A 24,528-nucleotide genomic window follows, 5' to 3' on the forward strand; every position below is an offset into this window, starting at 1 on the left:
CTCCAAAACTGCAGCTCTTGTGGAGGTGTTCCCGGTCTGCAGTGGTCAGTATCTCCAAAACTGTCAAACTATCAAAAGTGGTCCACGGAAGGAACAGTGGTGACCTGGCGACAGGGTCATGGGCAGCCAAGGCTCATTGATGCACGTGGGGAGCAAAGACCAGCAGATCCAAGATCCAACAGACGAGCTACTGTTGCTCAAATTGCTGAAGAAGTTAATACACAGTGCAGGACAGGTCAGGGCTGTTTTGGCAGCAAAATGAGGACCAACAGAATATTAGGCAGGTGGTCATAATGTTTTGCCAGATTGGTGTATGTAAGATCACAAAGCTTACTGAAACGAATGCCCAAGCTAACGCTAGCACAACACAGTGACTTAACTGTAAGGGTGAAAAACAACCTCAACAATGTGGAAATCACGTTAATTAGATGACGAGTACAGAGTTGAGTCTTAACACTTGATGGAAACGATCAACTTTTCATTAAAAATCTCTAAAACACTGCTTAGCGTTGCACATCACAGCTTGAAATCTCAGACCTAAGCTTGAGAGTCTGTGGGGAGCTTTCTCTGTTCTCCCTGTTTCCATGTGGGTTTTCTCTGGTTTCCTCCCACCTCCCAGTAGGTGGACTGGTTAGAGTAAATTGTCTGTAGTTACAAAAGCTGCAGCCTTTTTATGTTAAGTTGTCGCACAGTGAAATTCTTTCTTTGCATATCCCATCCTTGTGGGTTGGGGTCAGAGCGCAGTGTTAGCAGCACCCCTGGAGCAGGATGGGTTGGGTGGGGGCCTTGCTGAAGAGCCCAAAGGTGGCAGTTCTGGTCAATGCCCCAGAGCCTTAATCACTTGAGCCGTAAAATCCAGGCCCACCTCACACTTAGCGTTCCAGGGATACGCTCCGGATCCACTGTCACCCTGACCAGGATAAAACCATGGCCCATGACGGGTAATTGAATGAAACAACAAGTTTTGTTCTAGATGTGCAATCACATTGGTGTTCCAGTGCTCTAAGGGACAAGCTTTAAAAGACTTATTTCGATTTCAGGGGCACTTTAAGTGAGAACGTGTGTTCGCTGAGTGACTCATGCCACTGAGGGTAATCACAGGCGGTGATGTAGGGCAAACCCCGGCGTGTGGAATACCCTCGCTGAGGTCCATACAGTCGGCGCACGACTGCATATCAATCAGTCCCGGAGTCGCCCTGGACGTCAAGCCAATCGGATCGCTGATATTGAAATCGTGTTTCGATGTCGTCCAATCAGATCCGGGTATACACGAAAAGCCGCGCCGGGATTGGCTGGATTTTTTTCCTAAGCGGCGCTTTTCTTGGACAGCCTCCTGTCTGCATGTTCGGAAGCAGCTTGCAGTGTTTTGGGGAAAAGCAGAAAAAAAAGCCTGTGGAGTTAGCTGGCTGCGCGTGGTTTTTTTTTTCTTTTTAATTTTTTAATTCATCCCAAAAAGCGCCAAATGAACGAAGAGGCTAAATACCTACGCTGGAAAAGATTGTATTATTTTTTTTATTTATATATTTATTTATTTTTTTGGCCAAGCCACACACTGGTGCATTGAGTGAGCTGTGAGGTCTGCTCTCTCTCTCTGTCTCTCTCTCTCTGTGTCTCTCTCTCTCTGCATTGAAGGGAAGGGAGAAAAAAAGGACGGAATAAAAAAAGGGCTCGAATAAAATGCGGCGCTGATCTTGAATGAAAACGGTCGGAACCCCCTCACGAGTCCCTGCGCTCATTTCCTGGTGGATTCCTTTCTTTACTTTCTTTCAATTTTTTTCTTTCATCTTTTTCTTTTTTTACATCGCGCGTGCATTCTCCCTTTTCGTGCGCGTGTCTTGATTTTTTGAAGTGGTCATGCCTTTTGTCTTTTTATTCGGAAACGTTGCGCGGAGCCATTTCACGATGAGGCTTGACTAACACACACACACACACACACACACTTACACACATGCACACACACACACACAGAGCGGAGTTTAAAAATGAGGAAGCATTTTTTAAAAGATACTGAAAAGATCCAGGCCTCGTCGTCAGTAGGGCCCGGTTTGCCTGAGAAAAGGAGGAAAGGAATAATAACCGAATAAAAAAAAAGGGAGGAAAAAAAAGATGGACCACGCGTACGGGCGAACACGGACAGCACCAACGACGGCGGTGTGTGTGTGTGCGCGCGCGCGAGCGAGTTTCCCATCGAGCCGAACAAAATGAAGCACTTCGACTCTTGAGCGTCGGTTATTTGTGTTTCAAGAAAAAAAAAACAATAATAATATTATTAATAAACCCCGTTACGGGTTTTTTTGTGTTGCAAGACGCCATTTCATGAGTTTTCTTTTAATGATCTTTTTTTCTTTAATTTAATCTTTTTTTGATCCGGATCCAGCGTTCATATTGTTCAATGGAAGTATGTTATCAGTTACCGGTGTTGCCTCTGGACAGGCCGGTTCCCAAGCACGTGCTGAGCCGGAGAGGAGCGATCAGCTTCAGCTCTAGCTCCTCTCTGTTCGGTGCTCCGGACCCGCGGCAGCTGGCGCAGGTAAAAAATCCCATTAAAACTCATTCATTTCACTTTGTGCGTTCACATTACATGTAAGGTTCAAACCGTTTTTATCACCCAGGCTTAACACTGTTACAATTTATCCTTTGGAGTTTATACAATAGTAGTGTTTATACATCCAGAATACTTTTATGCTTAATATTCGAATTGTTTCATCGTACTTGTGTTCACACTGAGGGATTATATTGGGATTAAATTGGATTTGGAGTTTATTTTCTGTTTATACTCTTGTTTTTTAAACCTAGTTCAATGTTTAGCTGCCTGCTGGGTTTATATTTGAGATTCTTATTGCTAGTTTTTTTTTCTCTTTCTCTTTTTTTTATTTTAAACTTTTGGTTTATACTGATGGGATTTGTTCTGGATTTTCTTTTTTTTATACATTTCTATATAATTAAGGCTTCTGTTACATTTAGAATAATGTAATACTTTTTTGTTTTGTTCTCAGTATTTATCCGTCTATGGTTCTATGCTGTGTTTGATTCTAGTGTAAACTCTACACATATTCTACAGGAGTTTAATAGTGCAATTGCTTTATACCTCAATGTGTAAAGCTAGTACAGGCTTTTTTTTTTAAATTTTATTATTAATTCTAGTTTTTCTTTCATTTATTTATTTATTGAATTTTAATTTTTATACTTTATGCACATTAGAATGTATGCAGATTATGAGGTTTGTCTACTACTTTTTTATATTTGAGGGTTTATATAATGAAAGTTAGACTCTTGTGTTGCTGAGGAAATACTCGAAAAAAGCTGGTTTAATACTCGAATGGTTTAATACTGATGTTGGTTTCTGTTTTATACTTTAGAATTTGTACAGGATTTCCACCGCTTATTTTTCTAATTGCACACAATAAAAACGACACAATGACGGTTATACTCGTGCATTACGAACTCTGTGTTTTGGGGGTTTAATACTCACTTGCTTTAGACTTTTTCATCTGGATTGTTTGCTTTTATATTTTAGTTTTAGTTCCTTGCTCGTGATCTGTTTCTATTGCAGCTTTTTAGACTTGGGGGGTTGATACTACAGCAGTGTTTATATGGGTTTAATACTAAGCTTTTTTCCCCCTATGAGTTTATATTCCCAACTTTACACTACTGAATGTTCTACACTCTACTGCAGGGGTTTACTACTGTAACACTTTAATACTATTTGGGGGATTGATCAACATTTGTGTTCTGGAGTTTCAGCTTAGCTTATATTAATACTCGGTTAACTAAGGTTAATACTAGAATTGTGTAACACTTCTATTCTTTATACTTCGGGGGTTTAATCTTATTATATTTTAACCGTTGAGGTTATAAACCTTAAGTGCAAACTACAGGGGTTCACTTTTGAAGGGTTTAATATTTATGTAGCTTATACTTTATTAACTTTTATACTCTAGGAGTCATATAATGGTTATACTCAGCTTTAAAATTTACTGGAGTTTAATACTCGTGTGGTTTAAACTGCTAGGGTTCAGACTTTAAGATTTTTAAACTTTTGGGCGTCTTATAATAGTTATGTTTAGGATGTAAGTTTTAGGCGTATACCAGAAGGGTTTAATACCCGTGTATGTGTGTGTATACCCTGGCAGTGTTTATATTTTGGGGTTTAGGCCCTGATCTTCAAAATGTAAGGTTTATACTGTGTTACGCTGTGTTTATACTCTCCGGCCTGTACTGCAGGTTTGTCTCCTATCTTTTGGCTCTGTGTGCTCTTGGGCTATAATCTTTACAGTCTGACTGGTCTCTTATCTTCAGCTGCAAGTTTGTAAATAATATAAATTGAGCGGCGTCACAGATGTTTACTTCTCACTCTGTTTCTGTTGGAGTTGGAAAAAACATATGTAGTGACCTTAAAGGTTTGAAGTTAGAGCTCTTGTAACAAGTTTGTGGCTTGGATTCGATAGGGCAGCGTGCAGATCCTAGATCGAGAGCCAAATGAATTCTCTGCTTAATCCTGAGCCATGTAAATAAACTCGACTTTTACGTCAGTGCTTTGAAAGTACTGTGAGCTGTAAGGTGGGGGAAGAAGGGGATGTGTGCAAAAAAAAAAAAATATATATAGTTTTGCTGTTAACAAGATGAAGTTTTGTGAGGAACTTAAGGTTAGAATTTCGTCATTCTTGCACTTGATGTTTGCTGCTCAGGCATGATTAAGCATTCTAGTGTTTTTGGTGATTAAATGCATCTTGCAGTTCTGTGTTAAACTTGTAGAGCTGTTCAGGTTTTAGAAAACCCAGCCGCTCGTTTCTCATGTGTCAGTGAGGGATTATGGGTGTTATCCCTTCATCCAAATAATCACAAATGGAACTTTTAAAAGCAAAAATCGATTAAACGTCATTGTTCATACTGTTGGAGAATTGATGGATATATGGGTCAAAGGTCCTGGAGGCATGGCATAAATCTGTCAAATGTGTGACGTCTTGCGTTCTGGCCTTTAAAAGGGAATGCTTCCAGGGCCTTTGGCTGGAATTTCATGTGCGTGTGGAATGTGGGATGGAGCCCTGAGTCCAAGCCTAGACTTGCCCAAGCCTTTGTGCTTCTGTCATAATTGTTGTGATGATGAGGCTGGTGTTTGTGGGTTTTCTTAAGCACATTGTGGCTGGAACATCATGGTGTGAAGGAACGGACCGACAAAGCGGGTCTGGACGCACAGAATCCGTCATGTCCAGTAGCCAATGAGACTGGAATCAATTCGTGAGCTGCATAGCAAGTTTGTTGATTTTCAGTCACATGATGCAACAGCACCAATGAAATCACAAGCTTGTCCATTTTTCCAACATGTTCTCAGTGTTTTTGTTTGTTTATTTATTATAGTGCACTATATATTGACGGGGAAGTCTCGCTGTGCTAAGACGCCGTGCTGAAGATGATGTTTACAGGAATCCCGTGTTGTGTGAAACCGAAGCTGATCTGTACCACACTTATGCATACAGGTGCAGTCATTTTAGAGACGGTGGTGTGTGTAAATCGCGGCACATAAACGAGGGAGGATTTTATTTGTTTAAACGAAGTCTGCGCTCGGTATTTCACAAGCTGCAGAGAGCAGTTCGCTTTTTGCAAACATTGTTTCTGTGCAGTCATAAAATGTGAGTGACTCTTGCTGTGTGTGTGTGCGCGCGCACGCGCGCGTGTGTGTGTGTGTGTAGGGTTATTCCATGCTGCCGTGTTTGTCAGGCCCGAGGTGGGCTATGACACAGAGTGAGGCGGTTAAACATGTGCTCGGGTTTTCGGGGCAGGGGTTTGGCAGCTTTCCACCTTCACAGATGGCCACAACTCTTTCTTTTTCTTTCTTCCTTTCTTTTCTTTCTCTCTTTTTTCTTTTCACACTTTCTCTCTGCATTCTTTGCACCATTCACTACCATCACTCCGTCCCACTCTCCCACTCGTGTTCTTCTCAAACAGGCTCGTTTTTGTGAAAGAAGGCGTCTTCTCACGTGTGTGTGTGTGAAGGGGGGACTTTCTAATTATTCAGATTGCCACAAAGATTGTATGCTAAATCGAAGCTTTCTGTGTCATCGTGCCAGTGCAAAGCTCTGATGCGTCCGTCCACCAGGATGGACCTCATGTCCTCACCTGAGGAACGGAGACTGTGAAGAGGATTTTATTTGCCAAAACAACGTGGTTTTTAATCATTTTGCTACGTTATACGTCAGAAAAAAGCAGATATTTGGTGGTAATATGAAAGAACAGGAGTTTTTAGTCTCAGATTCTCAAATTTGCCCTTCTGTATATACAAAACACAGGGTATATAACGGTATGGCTGTTAAATTTCTACCATCAGTCATGTATTTTATGTTCTGATGCAACAGCATAGACTTATTATGTATTATGTTAACAATGGCAGCAGATGTGAAAATAAATTCCTTCTGAACTGATGAAATGCGAGAAGGAAAAAGATGTTCCTTACTGTAAATTCTGAAACCTTTTTTTTTTTTTTTAAATTAAGTTGATAATTTTTGTTATGCAACTCCTTAACATCGTTCATGGAGCTTTAAAGCCGCAAATGGGGAAAATATTCACACACCAGGAAGTAACACCTTGAGAGTGATTTCGAGAACTGAAATATTGAGACATTAACGTTAAAAATAAATGTTTTTTTATGATATTAATGTTCAACACCAAAACGAGAGCACTGCGTCGGAAATGCTCTAGGACACCAGGAAGTGTCGATTTTTGACGTGAAGGAATAGTAGGATTGATGTAGCTAGTAACACAGCAAGATATTATAATGATTTTTTTTTTTTTGTTGATGAAATAATATATTTTTGCCATCGTAACAAACCACCTCTGTAGTAATCTTCTAGCTTGGAAAGAACATTAAACTTTTCCTTTTATTAGCTAGCGTTTCCTATCTAGCTAGCCTTATATGTAGCTAACTAGCCAAGCGACGTACGACAAACATGATATTTTGTCATGTTTCCTTAAATGCAGATTTTTTAATGCTCACTTTTAGTGATACTGTGCGTTCAATTACGACGCTGCATCTGTAACTATATTAATTCTTTCAGTGAACATTTTCCCTTTGCCTTCGTCAGCTTATTGTCCAAAAAAAATGGGACGCGTTGTGTTCTCACTAAGTGTTTTTTTGTAAACAATGTTGTTGTTGTGATTCTCAGTATCACCATAAATACGAAGTAAAAAAAAACCCAAAAGCCCAGATGTCATTCGGAGATGCTGCTGTATTTAGAGCAGGCTCTCAGCTGGACTCTTGATAGATTTCCGCTGTTAGTCATCCGGACGCTGGAGTCGATTCGTGGTGATGTCAGCTCCCTCATGGAGTTTACAGTGTTGGTCCTGGTGCTGTGGTGGAGCTGATTTGTGTCGTCATGCGTCCCGAAACCGTCCTGCTGTGTCTGATTAGAGTTCCCACTGTTTTTAGCAAGATGATACTTCCTGCGGCCTCCGTTTCAGCATAGCAAGAGTTTATAGGTGAAACCACACCGTGTTTTGTAACGATAGTAGAAGTGTGTGACCTCTCTGTGTGTGTGTGTGTGTGTGTGTGTGTGTGTAAACTCTGTGTGCGAGTCTGTTCGTCGTACAGGAATTACAGAGTTGCCTGGATTCGATTATTGTTGATGTGACATGATCCAGGAGGATTTTTCCGTTCTTTGAAGCCGTTGACGAACTTGTTGCCAAGACCACAAGCTCAGACATGCTCAGGAGATTAGATCACACGGTTTGACTTGACCACTTTGGCCACAAAGTGTCTCATTTCTACACTTTTTCCTGCCACAAGCTGCGGAATCCTGGATCTGATTGGTTAACCAGCTTCCACAATGTTCTAAACAGCGGCACACGTTCAGCCGCGCTCATCAGTGTGTAATAAAGCTGTGTGCGAGTGGCCATTTTCTAGGCCACAACAAACTAACAAATCCTCATCTGGAGATGAGTTTGTAAATCTATAAATGACTTCTTGGTGATGCCTACAAAATCTAAAGAGCTGAAAACAGCCAAACGGTGAAGGAGTAAGTGGTTTGCTCATGATTTTTCATCAAATGTAACATTATTTTTATTCTAGTTGATTGGCTGGTCTTATTGCCAATGGGTTAGTTTGGGATTCTTCTCATTCAAGTCATTAATATAAACGACTGAGCGTCACAAAATGTCATTTAGTCAGTGTGCGAGAATGAAATAGCAGGAAATTTAACCATACATACAAATAATAGGATATGAAGCCTTTAGTGAATGTCCTTGTATGGAAATTTCTGCAAAAAAACATTGCAACAAAATTTCTTTGTATGCAGATGAACGAGACTCTGATCGCAAGATAAAGTCATATAAAAAAGAAAACAACAACAACCAGGCTGCCACACTACAGGAACAGTCTGCGGTCGGTTGTCTGCCATGTCAGTAAAACGACCTCTTCCTGTCAGAGTTGACGTGTCTTGGTTATGTTGATCACCAAAATACCAGAAGCCTGGTTGTGCTCACGTTTTAGTTCCGTTGTCTGGAAATCATCGCTTGTGATGTAATGTTAAAGAAGACGACTTTATTTATTTCTCACAAATGATTTTCTTCGCATATTCCAGCTTGTTAAGAAGTAGGCGGAGTTTAAAAATAAATATTTTCTCTGATATTTTGCACACTTCACTGAGCTCATCCTGCAGCAGGCACATGATCAGTAAATACGATGGGGCAGTGGTGGATCAAATGGTTAATGCCCTGCTTTGTTGATCAGAAGGCCAGGGTCCAAGCCCAAACACTGCCAAGGGCCGCAGCCTTTCCTGCTCCAGTGGCACTGCATCATAGCTGACCCTGTGCCCTGACCCCATCCTCCAAACCTGAAAGAAAGAACTTCACTGTGTTGTAATGTATATGTGACACGAAACCTCCTTCAAAATACAGCTCCTTCTGCAGCTTTACTCTCCCACACTATAAGATGAGGTAATATTTCGGATCATGAGCACTTCTTTCTCCACACTTTCCTCTTCCCATCGTCCTGGTGCAAGAGCTTGTCCTCTGTCCGTTGCATGAACTTGCTCTGAAGTTTTGTGCCAAACTCTTCCTGTTTTTGAGGCTTACCAGTTGTGGTAAACTCTTTGTATTCTTGATGTTTGTTTTGTTGACTTTGACGTGTGGGACTCTTCGCTTCACCTACAAACCAATGCTCTATATTATACCACCAGGCATCACTTTTTACCCCATTTGAAATGATCCTGTTCAAGCAAATCCAGAGAAAAACATTAGAGAAAATGGACGCATGAACTGCCATGAAGCGTTTTCCTTCATTTAAGATGCATCAGGAAATAAATTCAGTTCATTAATAACCTTCACTGAATTACCATCACAATAGTACTTAAGTGTTTCATAATGGCAGGTCTTTAGTGTTATGAATTTCACAGGGTGCCCCTGGTGCACGTGCAGCTCTACACCGTCCGCCTCGGTGTGTTCGATCTTCCCGTATCTGTCAACAGGGTTATCGTGGGTAAACTGAGACACCGAAGCAGTCTGTATCATGGTATTGGGAAGTATAGGAAGTCTGAAATGCGAGAGATTAGCTGTCGGTGGTGCTGCGAGTGTTGGTTGGAGGCCTTCTCGCTGGCGCCCGGTGACTGTTTCTTCTTGAATTTGTTTATCTTCAGCGAGACGATAAGGGTTTCATGCAGAGCCGTTGGATTGACGTAGTTTCAGGATGTGGTAAGAATGCTGAATGAGCTGTTCAGCGTTTCACAAGTTGTTGTTGTGCGTGCATGTTGTGCGTGCAAACTCTAGATCCGAGGCTGATACTCGCTAATCTGCCTGATTTTAGTATTTTGTTTGGTTTTGTTAATTGTAGTATGTCATGTAGCTTTATAAACTACTTTTGGACATTTTCACTCGCTTTATTCCGTCTTGTGAATTTTGCCTTTATTTATCAAGCCAAAATTTAGTTCTTTGGATGGTCTGGGAATCTGTTTTTTCTGGATGCTGATATTTGTGCAATATGCATGACTTTTATCGCATTGTACACTACACAACCAGTACATAATATTTTACTTATTCTTTTATAAAATATTAATAAATGATCCAGACAGTCAGGGCGTCTCGGACAATGTTATTTTTTGGATTTACTTAAAGCGTTATTTGAATATTCAGTTTCCCCCCACACGTGCATGAAAAATGGCGGTTATGACATAAACCATGTTCTTTTATCAGAGTGTGTGTTGGCTGTGTGCTAGTGGTAATAAAGTATGCCGAGTGACGGTTTAAACCCACTATAACCGTCTGGCTCCGTCGTTTCACAATTAAACTTCCACTTTGCGAACTGTATCGTTGATGATTTGCCCGCAACTGCATGCTCTCGAGTGTTTTATTCCTCTTCCTGGTTGGTCAGAAGGTTTCCACAGCTGTTAATTCATCGTTTCTTGGTTACGCTCAACCATAAAATTGCAGTGTTTTCATTTGAAGTTTCTTATTTGCTTAAAATGAATGAAAAACTGAGCAGTTAGTAAGGGAAAGATGCAAGATGTTTATAGTTTAATGGATATTCCACAGCATTAATATATCTCTAAATGGATAAAAAATAAAAACATGATGTCATACTTTTAATAAAAATTACAGTTGGTGGTAAACTGCTGTTAGAGAAATAAAACACTCTGGGGTGTGGTGTTAAAGGAAAATCATCACCACAGTGATAACAGTGTTGGTTCTTTCTCCCTATAACTGCACAACCTGCTGTGGTTCCTTCTTTACTCTATACGCCTTACTGTGTAATTTTAAGTTTGATATCAAATGTTTTTAAAATATGAGCTAGTTGTGCATTCTTGTTTTTTCAACAGTATTCTGCTCATTGATGCATCAACAGTGCAAAGATACACGACACCTAAAAAAGCTAACTTATAAACCGTTCAGGACCGATTATTATGCCGTTTTTCCTACACAGTAAATTTACCCTGTATTACAGTGTCAGTGTTATTTTATTCGTATTGTTCTGTGTGTCATCATTAGATGCCTCACTCCTGTTTGCTCCACTGCATTAACATCATATGTATATTTACTAGGGCTGGGGAAGTTAACGTGTTATCACGTTAACTCATTAATGCTGACAAATATTTTATAGCGCGTTAACGCAGTTTTTTATTATTTTGTAAATAATTTAAAAAGTCTGCTGCTCACTGGCTCTGAATACACACACAGACAAACCACGGGTGATGGGAGGGGTGGGATCTCGTTTCGTATTGGCTTGGGATAAAGGTGATGACTTGTGTCAACCAGTGAGAGCATTTGGGATGAGCGTAAGTGTACTGCGACGCTGCGAGGAATCGGAAGAGAAGTAGAAGCGGCGGATAAACAAACACGCAGGCAGGCAGAGAGACCGTTAACTCGTGACAATCATGTGATTAATTGCGATTAAATATTTTAATCAATTGACAGGCCTAATATTTACAGCATTATGTGAGGATTATAGATGGATGGATGGTTGGATGGATGGAAGAATAGGTAGATAGATAGATGGGTGGATGGATAGATGGATGTAAGGATAGATATATGGAATGATAGATGGAAGGATAGATGGATGGATGGATGGATGGATGGATAGATGGATGGATGGTTGGATAGATGACGGAAGGATAGGTTGATGGAAGGATGGATGGATAGATAGATAGATGGATAGATAGATGGATGGATGGATGTATGGATAGATACGGGGATGGATGGATAGACAGATACGGGGATGGATGGATACAGAAATGGGGATGGATAGATAGATAGGTTGTTGAATATATAGATGGAACTTCATTGTTATTGCACAGAGAACAACAAAATTAAATATCTCTCATTATGGTGTAAAAAGGAGAATAACAAAAAATGAAGGATGATAAATGAAAAGGAAGGAGTAAAATGTTGACTATCTGATCAGAGACTGTTCGATTGGGATCTAAAGAAACAGCAGCTAGTTATTGCACTTATATATATAATGTGTGTGTGTGTGTATATGTGTATATATATATATATATATCACATCATGGCTTCATGAAGGTCAGCTGCAATAACTCAAACTTTTTATTATTATTATTTTTTATATCTAAATTGTTCCATCTGATCAGGTAGATTAATATGTTAATATTAACATGTGCAATATCCTAGGTGTTATAACATGTATAAATATTAATCTACCTGATCAGATGGAACAATTTGGATATAAAAAACAGCTTGAGTTATTGCAGCTGATCTTCATGAAGCCATGATGTAATGTATAGATATTTAAATGAAGTGTTGAACGAAGGAAAACCACACCACACACTTTTGGTATAAAATCATGTGTAAACAGCGATGAGGGTCAGGAAACACCTGATACCTTACACTGACCCGTTACCCGACCCGCAGGCCCCCCCCCCCCGGGCCATGCTAATAGCACTGGATGGAGATAAACTAGGCTAGCCGTTCATGCTGCTTTGGTGTGATGTGAGCAGTGTGTATATCCTGTTTGTTTACTGCTTCTCATTGTGCTTGTTCTTTATATAATTACATAATTGCTCACAGCGGACAAACGCTTTGTATATTTTGCTTTTGTTGCTTCTAAAGCAGACCGGATGAGTAAAAAGGGATCGCTTTTGCTGCACGGAATAATGTCGCGTATTAAAGATATCGATTAATGCCTTATTACTTGAGTGTTTCATATAAACCTAATTTTAAAAATATTGATTAAATATTGATGCGCATTAAAACAGTAGCAAAGATAAAAGTCTAATGGTTTCGCTGATTCGTTAGCTGATGGTGTATAGGCCACGCCTCTTCTGTTTTCATTGGCTGCCAGACGAAACCCATCGATTTGAATGAATTAAATGTAAATGTTAAATGAAGCTAGCTTAGTCTTCCAGTTGTATTTGACGCACTGGCATTTTTTAAAAAACTTTAACGTTTATGACTAGGCTTAAAAGATGGATGGCTTTAAGACGTAAAAACCTAAAATAATTTTTTACTTCCTTTTTTTTAAAAATTTATTTATTTAGTTCATGTTTCAGCTCGGTGAGCACAAACAGAGAATCAGCATACATTTTGAAATTGACCCAAAATACAACATTGAATTATTTCTTTATTATATTTTTATATTATAATTTTTATGTTTATTTTTACTTATTTTATTTTATTTATTTATATTTTATTTTATTTATTTTTTAATGAATGAATAATTTAAACAATTATCTTTTATAAATATTTTTAAAATTATGATTTTTAAATATTATTTTCTGCTCTGCACATCTTTTTAATATGTTTTCTGAGTAATCATTCATCTTCAAAGTTCTGGAAAAAAAAATCCCAAATCTAGCTTTTTATTTTTTTTTTTAAGGTTTTTATTTATTAAACATGTAAAACTTTATTTGTGTATTAAATACTTTTAATGACTTCTTTTGAAGTGAGTATGCAAGATTAAATTTTTATTCCAACTTTACGATATCTGCAGCCTAAAAATAATTAAACTCACTGTTTGTCGTAAATATTTAGTAAAGCCTGAAACTGGTATTTCCTTTCCGCCGCATGCTGCTAAATTGTTTTGTTTTTGTGTGAGCGACTGCACAGCTGCGTTCATTCTGCTGTAAAAGTCTGCTCTGGTTTCTGGCCAGACTCGTACAGGACGTACAGTGAAGTCGTGAAGCGTCTCACAGCCGCGTGCTATAACTCATAAAAGAGCTCTGAATTTATGAACCAGAGCGTCATTCCTTTAATCCGACTGCGGCCGGGGGTGAGCAGGAATCGGCACGGCTTCCTCTTTTGCTCGCTCATTTCTCATCTGCCTGTAGTTGATGGTATGAGGAAGAACAAAGTTCTGATAAACTGACCGTTATTGCGCTAAGGGGGGAAAGAAAGCAGAAACACACTGTATGTGTTTGAAGGAAGGGACATGACCCCCCTCGAGTGAGGTGACCTCACTATGGCACTGCGACACTTTCTGAAGAAGCGAATGTAACTTCCTGGAGACCGGAGAGGAAGCCGGGGAAAGAAAGAAAAAGAAAAAAACAAAAATGCATAAACATCTGTGATGAATTTTGTTTAAAAAAAAAAAAAAAAAAAAAAGGGAAGTTGCTCTGTATTCTGGCAGCTGAATGTCACCACCCAGATATTTTTAGCTTGATTTATTTATTTTATTAATTTATTTTATCTTAATTAGGCAGGAGCTCTGAGATTATGACCTTAACAATGTACATGACAGAGGATGATTAATTGGAGGTATTGCTATGACACATGACCTATTCTCCATAGATTTAATAGTTTGAAAATTTTTGCATTGCACTTAATCGATAATTTATTAGGAAAGACAGTAAATATTCTTAGAAACTGTTCATTCAGCACCCGAAGTAAACACATGCTTATTTAAAAAAAAAAAATTGGAAGGGGTCTCCAGTTTCAGCGCTTTCAAAGAGTCAAAAGAACTAGAACAATTTATTTTGTCTTCCAGAGAAACGTAGCTGCTAAAATGTAAGCGATAATTTAAGGAACTTGTTTCATGGCTATTCCATAACACTAGCTAATGTGTAATTATAAATGGATAATAGTACACTATATTGCCAAAAGTATTGGGACACCCCTCCAAATCATTGAGTTCAGGGGTCGGGCTCGGCCCCTTAGTTCCAGTGAAAGGAACTCTTAATGCTTCAGCTTCATACCAAGACATTTTGGACAATTTCATGTTTTGTGGGAACAGTATGGGGATGACCCCTTCCTGTTCCAACATGACTGTACACCAGTGACCAAAGCAAGGTCCATAAAGACATGGATGAGTGAGTTTGGTGTGGAGGAACTTGACTGTCCTGCACAGAGTCCTGACCTCAACCCCATAGAACACCTTTGGGATGAATTAGAGTGGAGACTGTGAGCCAGACTTTCTCGTCATCACAACATCAGTGGCTGACCTCACAAATATGCTTCTAGAGGAATTGTCAAAAAATCCCATAAACACCTAACACTCCTAAACCTTGTGCCTTCCCAGAAGAGCTGAATCTGTTATAGCTGCAAAGGGCAGGACAACAACATATTGCATGTAAAGGCAGATGTCCCAAAACTTTTGCCAATATAGTGTATGTTTTCAAGTACAGAAAATATAGTTATTTTAGAAATATCTCTACTTCTTTGAGCATCCTTGGTTGTTTTCCTGTAAGATCACAAAATGTTTTCGCCCTTAATTAACAGCTCTAACGAGTACAGAGGGTAGTGAGTGTGAATTGCAGTGGGCGTGGCCAGTGGCACAGCCGTCTCAGAGATAATGACTTATCGAGCATCTTGTGACTGATAAATGATCATAACGGAAGTGTGACTCCTGCTGTCTGTCGTCCTCGTTTCCTCCCTCACCCTGTGGGACGTGTGGTCACACGCAACATCGTCCCATTTCCTGGGTTTGGTTTGGGAATCAGCAGCTTCGTGCTTCATATCTCGATCCTTAAACCGCAGGACTCTCGCCCACCTACGTCTCTGGCACTCCCCTCCTTCTGTGTGTGTGTGTGTGTGTGTAGGGTTCGATATATAACCCTGTGAACATACAGAGATGAGTTTGCATATTCAGCCAATATAGAGTCAGAGTAGGAGCTCATGTGGGTGTGTTCAAGCTCGGGGCTCGTGTGTAGAAGATTATTTCCAGACAGAAGTCGTCGCAGTTAAAATCGCACCCTTTAAATAAGTCTGCATCGTGTGGAAAGTCATGTGAGAAACAGCGAGAAGTCTTGTGTGTGTCGTAGCGCCCATGGTGCGGTGTTCAGTTCGCCTAACGTGCTGCGAGTCTATTTGTGGAAACTCTCCTCCACAGACATATGTGGTGATGTCAATGCTACGACGGGACTAATTTGGGCTGCGGGAGAGCGTTTGATTGCACACCTGTTCTCAAAACGAGGTGTTAGCGAGTCCAAGGCCGTGACTGGGAAATGGATTCGAACGCGAAGCGTAATTGGTTAAGAACGGAGATTTTTATTTGAAAATTACTGCTGTCATGGGATCACGGTTTTGCCTCAAAGCCAAATACAAAATGACAAAATGTGCTGCCAAAAAAAATCATGCATCATTCGGCTTCGTCTCATTTGATTTAACGCACATGGACAAATATACACTAAACACTGATCTATGTTAAAATGAAGCCGTTAATATTGTCGTCACCCCTTTACTCTTATTATCTACTGGGAAGCTTTCCTCTAGATGTTGCAGCGTGGATTTGTGATCAGTCCCACTTTCTCCAAGAATGTTATTGAGATCAGACTCTGATGTTTGGATGTTGAGGAGACTCCAGTTCATCCCAGAGGTGTTCAGTGGGGTTGAGTCAGAGCTAGGGCTTGGTGCAGGACACTCCAGTTCCTCTACTCTAGGGATCATTAAATCTGGTCCACAAGAGCCACTTTCCTGCATAGCTCTAACCTTAATCAATCACACCTGAGCACACTAACCAGTGTCTTCAGGATCATTAGAAAATCACCGGTACAGGAGTTTGAGCTAAACTCTGCGGTGCATTGGCCCTCCAGGGCAAGATTTGAGGAACCCTGCTGTACTCCAACCGTCACCTCTACACCATGTGTTGATGGAGCTCAAATGCTTTGTGCACAGGGGCGTTGTCATGCTGGAGCAGGTTTTAGGAATCTTAGGAAAATTGTAACGCTACAATATTTATACTACACAATAGTGAAATGAACATATAGTAGGATTGACTCACGAAACTCATTTGAATATTTTGGTGACTAATCAACATGTCACAATTGTTAAAATTGGCTTCTTCCCAAACCACATGATCTCTGTAAAAATAGAATAATAAAAAAATATCAGTAAGTTTTTGATCACAGTTGAATACAGTGGTGTGCGAATTAGAAGAAAAGTCTGAATGAGAAGAAGCTAGAAATTCTCCATTCCTGTTACAAAGAGAAGTTGATAAATATTTACGTTGCTTCCTGATGCTTTTATAATGAAAAATTCACGATTCAGGAAATTTCTGATTGCTTTTGAAAAGGCAGGCTGTTACAAAATACAGATTTCATGGAAGATGGCTTTGTTGTGAAGACTATTAGCCAAGTAATGAATATTAATAAGCAGGGGGTGGGGCTGCTTTATGAATATTAATAAATGGGGTGGAAGGTGTGTCCGGGTTAAATAATATGTATGTAAATATAATGTAAAAAATAATGTAAGCTTTTGAAATTTTCACAAAAAATGTGCAGGAAAATCCCAATGGAAAAAAATTGTAGTGTCCTAATCTTTCATTAGGGTGCTGTCGTGTTTTATTTAGTAAATGGAGTGGACAGTGTGCACTTGAGCTGCGCTGATAAGGAGAAGAGCGCGTGCTCGTTTCCTCGAAGCCCCTCCTCCTGCGTGCGTCAGTGGATCTGCTGCTCTGATTGGCTGTCACTTGGAAGCTGAGAGGGTGCGAGGGGGTGCGTGAGGGAGGTGGGGTTTACGAGAGGCGCTCATGGCCGTCATGGACAGCTGGTTTGTGTATGTCTGCGTCTCTCCATGGCGCCTGTCCCATGATTGTGTGGTCAGGTGACGGCAGCACGGCTAAGACAGCTGCACTAAGCTCACCACTCAGCATGCTGTCTAGGCCTTAAGCTCGAGTCTCTGACACACACACACACACACACACACACACACATACATGTACGCCCACACTCTGACACACACAGTGACACACACCCACACTCGGACACCGAGATTATGATCGTCCGTGTCCTCAAGGTCCAATGGGAATAGCTCTGATCTGGTCTGTAATCGCCTTTCTCATCAGATGGATTTTTTTCAAGGTAGGTTTCGGGGTGAACTGTAGCTTTTAGCTCAATTTCAAGAAAAAAATGACTCTTGTCTCTGACTTCATTCAGCAACTCGGACTAGTGTGTTTAACACCTGCATGACTCGCTCCTCCGTCATAACTGTTCTACCCGAGGAACCGGTCACTCCATGGCACATCGGAGCAGACAGGATTCCCGGACCAGTCTAATCCCGACTCGCGAGCGTGTGCTGCACTCGTCCCAGATGCAGCCATAACAGTCACCTTGGACGAGCGAATACCGTTGTGGAAATCTGCCCTGATCACGCTGATTGTTTTTCCAAATGCGACCCACAGACGCTGTATAACCGTTATAGCTTATCTGTCCCGATTACGAGCGAGGAAATGCGTCCAAAAGTAGTCTTTGCGGGTCGTCCCCAAACAAGGCTAACGAAAGCGGCACCGGTAGATCGGACAAGTTGGAATGTAAATCAGACTGAAACGTGTCTGGGAACTTGTATAACAGTTCGCTGGTTGCCTAGATTACGGAGGAACTGAAATGTAATTACTGAGGTGTATAGCTGCAGTCAGGGTTGTATAATATGTAAGGGGTTTCCATAGTAACGGCTCACTCGCAGGGTCTTCAGGGAAGCGATTCGATCTTTTGGCGCTTATAATTATAAGAGTTTTTCATGTTTGGGATTCTGGGGACGATATTTTGTTGCTTATATCGATGCACATGGCGATGTGTTTTATTCCTCACGTGATTGGCTGCTGAGTTGTAGCACCATCGGTGATCATATAGTGAAGTACCAATTCCTGTCTAACTGCTCACCTTCACCTGGTTCACACGTTTTATCCTGGAATTAGATTGGATCCTGAACAGATTTCAACCAATCAGATCGCTGTATTTGCCTCGTCACGTTTCAGGTGACCGCCTGCTTCTTGTAGTGTTCTCTTTATTTCCAAAATGTCATTGTTGACTTAACTCAAAGGCACTATGATGATCTGTAGAACCGTGTGTGTGTGTGTGAGATTTAATGTATTAGGAAGGAATTTAGTTAGCAGTGGGGGAAAAAAGAAAAAATCAGGGTGTTGAAGTTGAATACTTTTTGAATACACAATACTTTTTTTTTTTTTTTTTTTTTTTTTACATTTCACTTTATCTATTTTATTTCACTTACATTCCAGTACACGTTCTTTTATTTCTTTTCAGCGCTAAGTGTCCTGTGTTCTTTTGTGCTGTCTTTATTGTATTTATTGTCTTTTTTTGCACTGTCTTGTCTATGCTCTGTTTGCATCTAGCTGCACACTGTGCACTTTACGTGGCTAAGACAAACTTCTGTCCTAGCTCTGTGGTGGTGTTTGTTGTTTTGTATTGAACTTGTTGTTGTATGTTTATGTAGCACCAGGTCCTGGAGAAACGTTGTTTCATTTCACTATGTACTGCGCCAGCTATATGTGGTTGAAATGACAATAAAAGCTTCTTGAATCTTGAATCTTGAACTCTGCTTCATCAAACTGCACCATCACTGATTCCTATCTCGTAGGAGCAACAACACGGCGCGTCTTATTCTTTAATATGACGACCAGGCTGCATGTCTCTGCTTTGTCTTTCTGGCTCCGACGTGTCCGTACAGACTCGCAAGACTCTGATCACACCTCGCTGTCGTGTAGCGGTCGGCATGCGGCTCTGTGTTTCAGTCGGCGAGTTAACCTGCTCAAATAGTCCTCAAAGCCAGGCTGAAATTCCTCATGAACTTTCTAAATGGCTCTGATCCGTGCCTTTGTTTTGGACCGTCCCTTCACAGAGCAGCTTGAGGTTTGTAGTTTTGCCAGGAAATATTTTTGTTCCCCTGAAAGTCGCAGGTGTGTCCTCACGAGTCGGTGACCCGCTGAGAGTTTTCATGCTAAAGCAGGTGACGTTATTTTGCTCTCCTCAGGGTTATACCAGCCCTCGCTAGCACCAGTGCCATATGGGCACGCTCCTCTCGGCACCCCCTGCTCGTGATTACTCACACGCCGAACGCCGCGTCATGTGTGTAAACACGCCGCTTGTGGACGGCAAAATGACTCAACAGGCAGTGTGCTTGTCGCTTGAAGTCTGCCTGGTGCAAGCATGTTGTTTTGTCCTGTAGCATAGTCACACGCCGTTATTGCAGGGTTACGCCTGGTTTGAGTCCGGAAGTGGACACACCTCAAACGGTCATCTCTGGGTTTATCTTGCATAGTGGCAATTAAACACACACACACACACAGGAATCATGCTACATGCCTTCATTTTAAAACCTGCTCCTGTGATTTCTATTTATTTATTTTTTTTTCATTTCTGTTCGTGCAGGAAAAGGAAAAAATAAAGCCTTACTTTTAAAATTATTTTCGTAATTGCTTTTGAGGAGTCTGAAGGGAGAGCAGGACTGATAATGGCTAAAAATCAAGTATGCAAATTGGTTGTCCATTGACGTCAAACACTGAATTGTGTGCCATCTGGGGACACCACGTCCAGCCGTCTAAAAGCTGTACTGGAGTGTGTGTGTGTGTGTGTGCGTGCTTGTGTGTGAAGAAAAGCCAGCAAAAGACGATCCAGGTCTTTAGCTTTTCAGCCTTGTCTCTTTCCCTCCAGCGCCGTCGTGCAGAAAGATTTCTGAATAGTTTGTAGGGTGTTTTTTCTTTTTCTTTAACAGCTCTTTGAAATGACTGTTAGATTTACACTTAGTCATTTGTCAGATGGTTTCGAGCACAGCAAATTGTGCAGCGTGTAGATTGTTAAATTGCTATAAAATCGATCATTTTGTAAAGACCTGCATCACTTAATCATCATCAAATATTTTTTTCTAAATAGAATTTTTTTTATTTATTTTTGCCACCCATATATATTTAGGATGCACCTAAATATTTTATTTACATCAGATTTTCATCAGAAATGTAAATACATATTTTAAATACATATGTTCCATTGTCTTCTATAGTTTCTATATTATTTTAAGCAGAATATTATCTAAAAAATTGTGTAAAACTTTAAGCATAATTTTATAGTAAAAAATAAAATATTTAAAATGATATTTTTAAAAAATGTTCATTTAGAGTCAAAAAGATGCATCTCTAAATTTTTACTTTACTTATTTATTTACATTTTTTAAAATACATTTTTGGCATAAATTCAGCAGAGTACTTTGAGAGAAAACGTCGCAATTTTTTGTGCCTCAATTTTAGAATATATAGAAAGTGTTATGATGGAGCTCAGATTTCTTTCTTCTCCTTTATTTTATTTTATTTTATTTATTTATTATATTTTTTGCTGCTGATTTAAAAGAGAAATGTTCCAGAGTTAGGATGCATGTATAAAACCATTTATTTATTTGTTTATTTATTTAAGGCAGTGATTCTGATGTATCTGAATATTTTATTCATTTTTTAAATTTATTTAATTATTTATGGCAGTGATTCTGATGTATCTGAATATTTTGTTATTTATTTATTTATTTTTGTAATTTTTTTTCCAATTCCAGAAAGGAAAGCCAGTTATTTTTCATTTCAGAATTAAATGTTTTTTTTTTCCTTTTTGGACGTGGTGGTGGTGGTGGTGGTGTTGTTGTTGTTGTTGTAGTAGTATTATTATTATTATTATTATTATTATTATTATTATTATTATTATTATTGTTAGTTTTTTGTAGGTATAAGGCATAAGCATTAGAGTGTTATGGTCAGGGAGGTTTGCTTTCCTTTTTGATGTTGCTTTAATAAGCAGCACTTTTGTTACACAGTCACTTGATGAGACGAGGTGCGAGTTGGTGTTAATCACCCGGCAGCTTAGCGTAGCAGGGCAGGAAATGGACGAGAAGATTAAACAGGAGAGATGAGGCGTGCGTAATTCAGAACCTTGTGTCCTCCTGTGGAGCTGAAGTTAGTGTGTGTGTGTGTGTCTTGGTGAGATGGTCCAGTCTCTAGCTGTTAAACACGCTTCTATAGAAGTACGGCTGCGTGAGAAACACACACATGCTGTCACACTTACAAACATTGCCTCGGAGATACGTGAGGAACACCTCGTGCGTTTGTTTACGTTTCAGCGTCTGGTTGCGTCGGTCATGTGACGCATGAATTCTGATCAGAGGTCAGCATCAGTCATGAACTGATTGTAAATGAAGGTGCTTAGAAGTTAAAGGTGCTGTGTGTGTACTGTTTTTTTTCCCCACCCTACCCTTGAGGTCTACGTTAAAGCTGCAGTGTGTGCATGTTTTTTTTTTTTTTTTTTAAATTAACTTTATTATTATTATTATTATTATTATTATTATTATTATTATTATTATTATTATTATTATTTAAAAATGAATTGTCTTCATTAAAGCTGCAGTCTGTGGGTTATTTTTTTATTATTATTTTTATCTTCATTTAAGCTGTACTCTTTTTTTTTTTCTCTTTTTTGTTTTTTTCTTTTTTAAATTTTCATTTTCATTAAAGGTGCAGTGTTTTTTTTTTTTTTTGTTTTTATTATAGCTGCACTTTGTTTTTATTTATTTATTTATTTATTTATTTAGTCTTTGTTAAAGCTGCAGTCTGGTGGTGTGTTTTTCTCTTTTTTTTGCCCCTAACTCTTGAAACATTTCAGTAAAATTGAAAACGTTCAGTTTGTCTGGAAAATGCCTGGGTTTTTGTATTGAGAGGAAAAACTCTGAACAATTAAAAAATCAAATATCAAAGAATTAAGACAAGTCTTTGTTGTTAAGCAAGGAATTCTAGCTTTTTGTTCCAGAAATGTGACCTTTTTACTTTACTTCATCATGGAGTCCGACTGTAAAGCTTGGGTCTAAGTAACTCTTCAACTAACCCTTGAATCGAAGGATTTTTACACAATTTATACAGTTAATGTGTCTTCAAGGGGAATTTTTGGACATTTGCCGGTCGAAAATGAAGATTTTCTCAAGAATTTTTATGTGGGGGAAAAAAAAAAAAGAATTAAGTGAAAATGTTAAGCCTCAGAAACTACATGCTAAGCTAGCTATATTAAGACTATCATTAAGTAATTGAATACAATTTGTACAAACATTTTTTTTTAATTTATTTTGATTTGAGACTCTTTAACTCCACCCTCTTTTTTCTTCCCCTCAGCGACGCGGCGCAATCTCCTACGACAGTTCTGATCAAACTGCTCTGTATATTCGTATGCTAGGTAAGCACAATTTGTACTAACACACACACACACACTGAAACACACCAAGCAAACAGTGTAGCTCTGTCCCTGATCACACCATCAGCGTGTACTGGATACCTGCCCCGTCAATCACACCGCCTCAGATAATCTCATCAGCAGAAGAGTTTAAAGCCCTCAGGATCTCGCCTTTGAAATCTGATGTGATTTGATTACAGTAAATCTGATTAACACAGATACTACCCAGATTTACAGTGACCTTTCGACCTCTCGGATCAGCTCGGCGCTGAGACATCGGAGCAGCTGGTATTTCCTGTTAAGCGATGCTACGGTGACATTAAAGTGATACGTCTGCGTCTCTTTCTTTTCACTTACTCTTTATCTACCGAAGCCACCACGTCACTCGTGATTTACCACAGAGAAGAATTTCAACACGCTTTCACACACAATCCTGTTCACTCACGTGTAACTTGCGCGTGCTAGCAGGCGATTGACTTGAGACGAAATGTTAGTGTTAGCTGTGTGTTCTGTTGAGCAAGGAAAAGAAAAATTATTATACAGTGACTGTTCTGTTGGTCTGTATCTGGTTTTAGTGCTTTGAATATGCAAAGTGGGCTTGGCCTAATCAACAAAGGGTCAGATAGATAGATAAATAAATAAAGAAATAAATAAAAGGAAAAAAGAACTGATATAGGCGGCTGTGCTAATGGAAACAATAAAAAGCCAATTTTTATAGTATATTCATATTATGTCTGAACTTGACATGCATGAGACAGTTTATCTATCTATTTTAGTCTATCATTTATTTTTATTTCTTTATTACATTTTCTTTCTTTCTTTCTTTCTTTCTTTCTTTCTTTCTTTCTTTCTTTCTTTCTTTCTTTCTTTCTTTCTTTCTGTCTTTCTTTCTTTCTTTCTTTCTTTCTGTCTTTCTTTCTTTCTTTCTTTCTGTCTTTCTGTCTTTCTTTCTGTCTTTCTTTCTTTCTGTCTTTCTGTCTTTCTTTCTGTCTTTCTTTCTTTCTGTCTTTCTTTCTGTCTGTCTTTCTTTCTTTCTTTCTTTCTTTCTTTCTTTCTTTCTTTCTGTCTTTCTTTCTTTCTGTCTTTCTTTCTGTCTTTCTTTCTTTCTGTCTTTCTGTCTTTCTGTCTTTGATTTTTTTTTTTTTTTGTCCCCCCCAGATTTTTCTAATCTGCCCAAATTTTCTAGCATCTAGTCCAGCTCTATTTTCCAAAACATAAACAAACTCGTATCCTAGTTTAAATTAAGGATGAATGAAGCACTAATCTGGTCTTTTTTCATCCCACAAGCTTCCTATCTGACTGCTGGCTTTAGCCCACGTGAACGTACAAACCTCCGTCACGTTCTTTTGCATCTACAAACTCTGTTACATACTTAAATGTAGTATTCGTGCTCTTTCTTTCTCTCTCTCTCTCTCTTTCCCTTTTTGTTTTGTTGTTAGAGCCACATGGCCGCGCTGGGTTTCTTTCGCATAACAACAAATGGGGGGAAAAAAATCATGAAAAATTTCTACAAAAAATACAAACAAAAACGAATAAATATTTATTGATAGGATTCAACAACTGGACTTAAACTTTCGTTACATGTGAGTTTGGAGTAAATACAGGGAAAGACATCATTCTTGTCTGTGGTAAACACACACACACACTTTCGTAGGCTGGCGCTGTTAAA

At 39.3% G+C, this 24,528-nt stretch overlaps 1 protein-coding gene across 6 annotated transcripts in view; it reads left to right on the forward strand.

The window, feature by feature from the left end:
* The first annotated feature begins 1,338 nt into the window (after positions 1 to 1,338).
* Positions 1,339 to 24,528, forward strand: part of pde7a (phosphodiesterase 7A) — a 34,345-nt gene continuing 11,155 nt past the window's right edge. For 2 of the 6 annotated variants that reach the window (XM_058376776.1, XM_058376779.1), the window contains exons 1-2: positions 1,339 to 2,530; positions 22,802 to 22,862. In XM_058376776.1, coding sequence (XP_058232759.1) covers positions 2,393 to 2,530; positions 22,802 to 22,862 — 199 coding nt within the window. In that variant the 5' untranslated portion in view covers positions 1,339 to 2,392. Of the gene's footprint in view, positions 2,531 to 17,430; positions 17,733 to 22,801; positions 22,863 to 24,528 lie in introns of those variants that run through there. The other 4 variants (XM_058376777.1, XM_058376780.1, XM_058376782.1 and 1 more) reach the window with 4 other exon arrangements.

This window comes from Hemibagrus wyckioides, linkage group LG23, assembly GCF_019097595.1.
Source record: "Hemibagrus wyckioides isolate EC202008001 linkage group LG23, SWU_Hwy_1.0, whole genome shotgun sequence".
In the NCBI taxonomy this organism is placed as follows: domain Eukaryota; kingdom Metazoa; phylum Chordata; class Actinopteri; order Siluriformes; family Bagridae; genus Hemibagrus; species Hemibagrus wyckioides.